This window comes from Atta colombica, unplaced genomic scaffold (assembly GCF_001594045.1).
Source record: "Atta colombica isolate Treedump-2 unplaced genomic scaffold, Acol1.0 scaffold134, whole genome shotgun sequence".
NCBI lineage: Eukaryota > Metazoa > Arthropoda > Insecta > Hymenoptera > Formicidae > Atta > Atta colombica.
Window position 1 is genome coordinate 203,689 of NW_017259222.1, and position 4,715 is coordinate 208,403.

The 4,715-nt window shown below is 29.1% G+C and overlaps 1 protein-coding gene across 1 annotated transcript in view; it reads left to right on the forward strand.

The window, feature by feature from the left end:
* Window positions 1-778, forward strand: part of LOC108684359 (eukaryotic translation initiation factor 2 subunit 2) — an 8,056-nt gene extending 7,278 nt beyond the window's left edge. The window contains exons 6-7 of the mRNA XM_018188630.1: window positions 232-516; window positions 658-778. Coding sequence (XP_018044119.1) covers window positions 232-516; window positions 658-702 — 330 coding nt within the window. The 3' untranslated portion in view covers window positions 703-778. The remainder of the gene's footprint in view (window positions 1-231; window positions 517-657) is intronic.
* Window positions 779-4,715: the final 3,937 nt, after the last annotated feature.

The following is a 4,715-nucleotide window of genomic DNA, read 5'->3' on the forward strand; positions in this document are numbered from 1 at the left end:
TTTATATACAAAATAATTAGAGAAATTATATTACGTAAAAAAATTCATAATTTATTTAAAAATTGAATAACTTTTATATGACTTAAAAAATTTTTTTAATTTGATTTTGTTATTATTTGCACATTGTCAAATCACTTTTATTTGAAATGTTTTTCTATATATTTTATATTTTTCCAGATTTTATGATCATTTTGTTTAAAATTTTTCATCCTGTATATTTCTATTTTACAGATTTGTAAAACATTACATAGACAACCTAAACATTTACTAGATTTTCTGCTGGCGGAGTTAGGTACAAGCGGCTCAGTTGATGGTAACAGTCAGTTAATTATCAAAGGCCGCTTTCAACAGAAACAAATAGAAAATGTTCTTAGAAGATATATCAAAGAATACGTTACGTGTCATACGTGTCGTTCACCCGATACTATTCTCCAAAAGGACACTCGACTCTTTTTCTTGCAATGCGAAACCTGTGGTTCAAGATGTTCTGTTGCTAGCATAAAGTCTGGATTCCAGGTAAATTATTCTTTAATTGGAAATAATATATTTTTTTATATGTATTGTATACATACGTACATGTACATACATCTTCTGGCAAGATATATTGTGTGAATCAAATATAATTATATTTTAAACATTTTTTTATATCTATTTCAGGCTGTCACAGGAAAACGTGCTGCTATTCGTGCGAAAACTGCCTAAGCAATTCTTTATCTAAGAAGATGCTAATGCAAATAGAACATTATGAATTATAAATAAACAATTCAAGTGATTGCATCTCAAATTGACTTAAGTACACAATTGTAGATAGTATTAGTTCGAAATCTGTCACAAATTTAATATTATCCTAATGTAAAGAGAAATTAAGATGACTTGATTCTTAAATTATTTAACATCGTAATAGTTTCAAAATACTAAAATTTTATCATTCTACATTTTATAAATGTAGCGATCTAGATTGATGTTTTGATTCTAACTTTCTTTGAAAAATTTTAGAATTTTTTATTCCAAGCATTTTTTTCCAGTTGTAAAAGATATTAAATCTTAAAATGAAATTATATGCGCGCACGCGACATACATACGTATACACATACATACACACACACACACACACACACATACGCACGCATGCACGCCCAGAAGCACACATGCGATGTTTTTAAAATCTGCTATGAATCATATAACGCTGTTCCTGATCAAAATGATAGAGAACTTTTCGATTCAATTTTTATGTGATTCAGCAATCACTTATTTTGCAATCTTTACAAATTAATATTTCGTCAATCATTACGAAAATTGTAAAATGAGGACTTTTTGACTCATTCAGTCAGTTTTTTATCAGGAATAGGAATATATATGATTTGTGGGCAGCTTTAAAAAACATCTGTACACTGTGTGTATATGTGAGATGTGTGTGTGTGTGTGTGTGTGTGTGTGTGTGTGTGTATATATACATATTATACATTTAAATACATATTATATATATTTAATAAATTCCTAATTTACTTTAAATTTACACTCATTTTGGGTGTCTTATACATAAAATTTTTTTCTGTAAAATGCAGACTTAAAATTTTAATTGCATAATTCTTCAAAATGTAATGCTTTGTTTTCATCTTTTATTACAATGAAATATTTTTAAAAATGTCGGCAACCATTAATAAATTTATATTGTTTATTACTATTTTTTTAGTTAATTAACGTTAACTAATTTATTAATAAAAATTGAATTTATTAATAAAAATTTAATAAAAAGTCGAGATGTTATTTTCATGCTTATCTAAATGTATAAAAATATTTTATACATTATATGTATGAAGAGTATCGGATTGTTGTTTACAATTTAGCAGTAATATATTATATTTTCTTATAATATACAATAATCAATTCAGAACAGGTTTTCATAGAATCACAATTATAATCATAATTTCACTAATTGTACAACTGCGAAAATCTTTAAAACATTTTTAATAAGAGCAGTTTTTTTTTAAATTTTATTATACTTAAAATTTATTTAATTACTAAAAAGTATAAACAAATTTACATTTCTTTACGTTTCTTCAAAGGATTTGTTGCAAAATCCTTTAATAAATATGTATATGATATAAATGCAAAAAATGCGATTTTCCACGCAGAGCAAGACCCACCTTTCTCTCTGCTTAGAGGCGCACGACCTTCTAGACAGGAGGGTGCAGTAATGTAGACTTCGCTTTGTGGGAAAAGTTATGCGCTCTTAGGCAAGGGGGGGGGTGAGGGTGAGGGTGAGCCTCGCTATGTGTAGAAAGTCGTACGCCCCTAAGCAGGGAAAGAGATAGGATGGATTTCGCTTCGCGTGAAAAGTTTAAGCTTTCTAAGTAGGGGGAGAAATGTTAGGATATTACTTAATATTGTAGATATATAACAAAAATGTGACATTATTTCTAAAATTTTTTTTGTTAATAATTATTTTGTAACAAATAAAGATCGACTGCTAAAATTTATGGAAGGTCACTCAGGACCATGATTTTGACAATGTGTCAAGGTCATTGAAATCGGTAAGGCTAATTTTCTAAAATTTTTTACCGAACTTTTCAATTCAGTTTAGTTCGCTCTACTGTTATGAAAGGTAATGCATTCATTATCAGATATTCTGTATAACTATTCTGTATATGATATTTACATCTACTACAGTTATATGTGAAATTATTTTGAAAGATTTTAATTTTTTTATAATAAAGATTTTACAGTTAAGGCAGCACTTTTAATAGCACTTTTATAAGCCGATAATTTTATTATATTTTGAATTTTTTAAATCTATGATAGATGAACAATAGGAAAAAGCGATTTGTTTGAAAAAGAAATGGAACATAAGAGACAATTATGCAAACGTGAAGCTCGTAGAAAGGTCTGCCGTTCTTGGGATTGAAATACAAAAGTTAAAATGAGTCATGAATTGTTGCCCTTTAGCGATAGCGCAATTTGCAAGTAAACAACCCATTAAGCTCGATTCGCCGCGAGCTACGCTATACTTCCGAAGGGATAGTCATTATTCGTGAGCTTCTTACAATAATAACTCTAATATTCCATAATTTTCTTCGGAAAAGACACTTTGTGGGAAATCTTACTATGAAAAATAATAAACAAGTTTGTCATTATATTTTTTCACTATTGTATTTTTGATATCTAAAGTCATGTAAGGTCAATTTCACGACTCATTAGTCGCTAATCTTACGTATCTACATTTAGAACATTTATAGAACGTAATTATTACACATTTCGAACCTTAATGGTTATTTACATGAATAGATTAAAAATAAAACACTGTTCCCAATTTCATGTAATTTACATCGTTATTTAGTCGTTTGTGTATAATATGAAGAAGGAAAAAACAAAATGTTTTAATATCCTTTTCGTTTGATTCGAAGAAATTGCGAAATTCTGGGTTTATCAGCGAGCTCGATTGATCTTACTTTGATTCAAATTGCATTGCATTCCACGATGAAAAGGCGTATCATTTTCTGAATGTATTCCAATTAAAAAGTCAGAGCTTCGTTACAGTCCTGCTCCCAAACTGTCGTTCATCTTTCTCACCTTTTTTTCTGATCCGAGACCGCCGACCTCTTACTTCTGGTTTTTGCCTTTCATCAAAAGACGAAGGAAAGAAAGAGAAAAAAGGAGAGAAAGAGAAAGAGAAAAATCGATACACAGATTTTTCTCCTGTAATTACATCGCTGTCTGCTCTAAAGAATTAAAAGCTTCCGCGCATCATTTTCTTTCTTACGCTTTTTAATTATTGACTCGCTTTTATATATATATATATATATATAATATATTAAAAAATTTAAATTAGAAAATTTATTTGTCGTCAACTTTATAACAAAAGTTTTTGTGATAAAGACCAGAAGCATAATAAATATTTATCTTTAATTCAGTAATTTGTTCATTTTCAATACTTTATTGGCGGATGATTTGTTATACAATTTTTTCTTATCCTTGCTGATTTCTTAATTTCCCCAAATTCATATTATTTCTTATCATGAAAAATTTATAAGGAACACTTACTCTCATTAGTTAACAAAAATTTATGTTAGCTTACCCAAATAGCATAGCAGCGCTTAAATAGCTGCTGATTATATGCGCTTTTTTAGCGCTTTATTAACGCTTTGTAAACGCTGCGTCTACTATCTATCTATTTGGGTATCATTCTTGTGCGTGGAAAAAAGTTTTATTGAACAGTGTAATTATAGTTCATGTAATTGGCAAACAACAAGAGGATTGTGCATTTCTCAATATTCAATCAAGAATGTAAAAGAGTTATTTAAAACAAGGCGAAAAATTTCTTTTCCATGTACAGGAGTATCATCCCTTATGATGAAATATTTAACAATGCACTATGAAGACACAAAGCCAGCCGAAGAGAAATGAAAAGCACGTGCCCAAGTACCAACATGACTTACGCACGTATGTACACGCGTATGCGTGACTATTCGTCGCAATACAATACGCACGTGATCGAACACCACTTGTCTCACGTATTCCGATTATTAAAATAGAATATACGTCTTTATCAAAGCCAAGGGGGAATTAGAATTCCTTTTTAGTTTTGATAAAGGCATATATCGATTATATTTCGAATTATGGAGATAGATAAAAGTATTAATATACATGCAAAATTATGTAGTTCTGACGGAAACTTTCATACTATTTTCGAGATAATATCTTATATAAAAGATTTT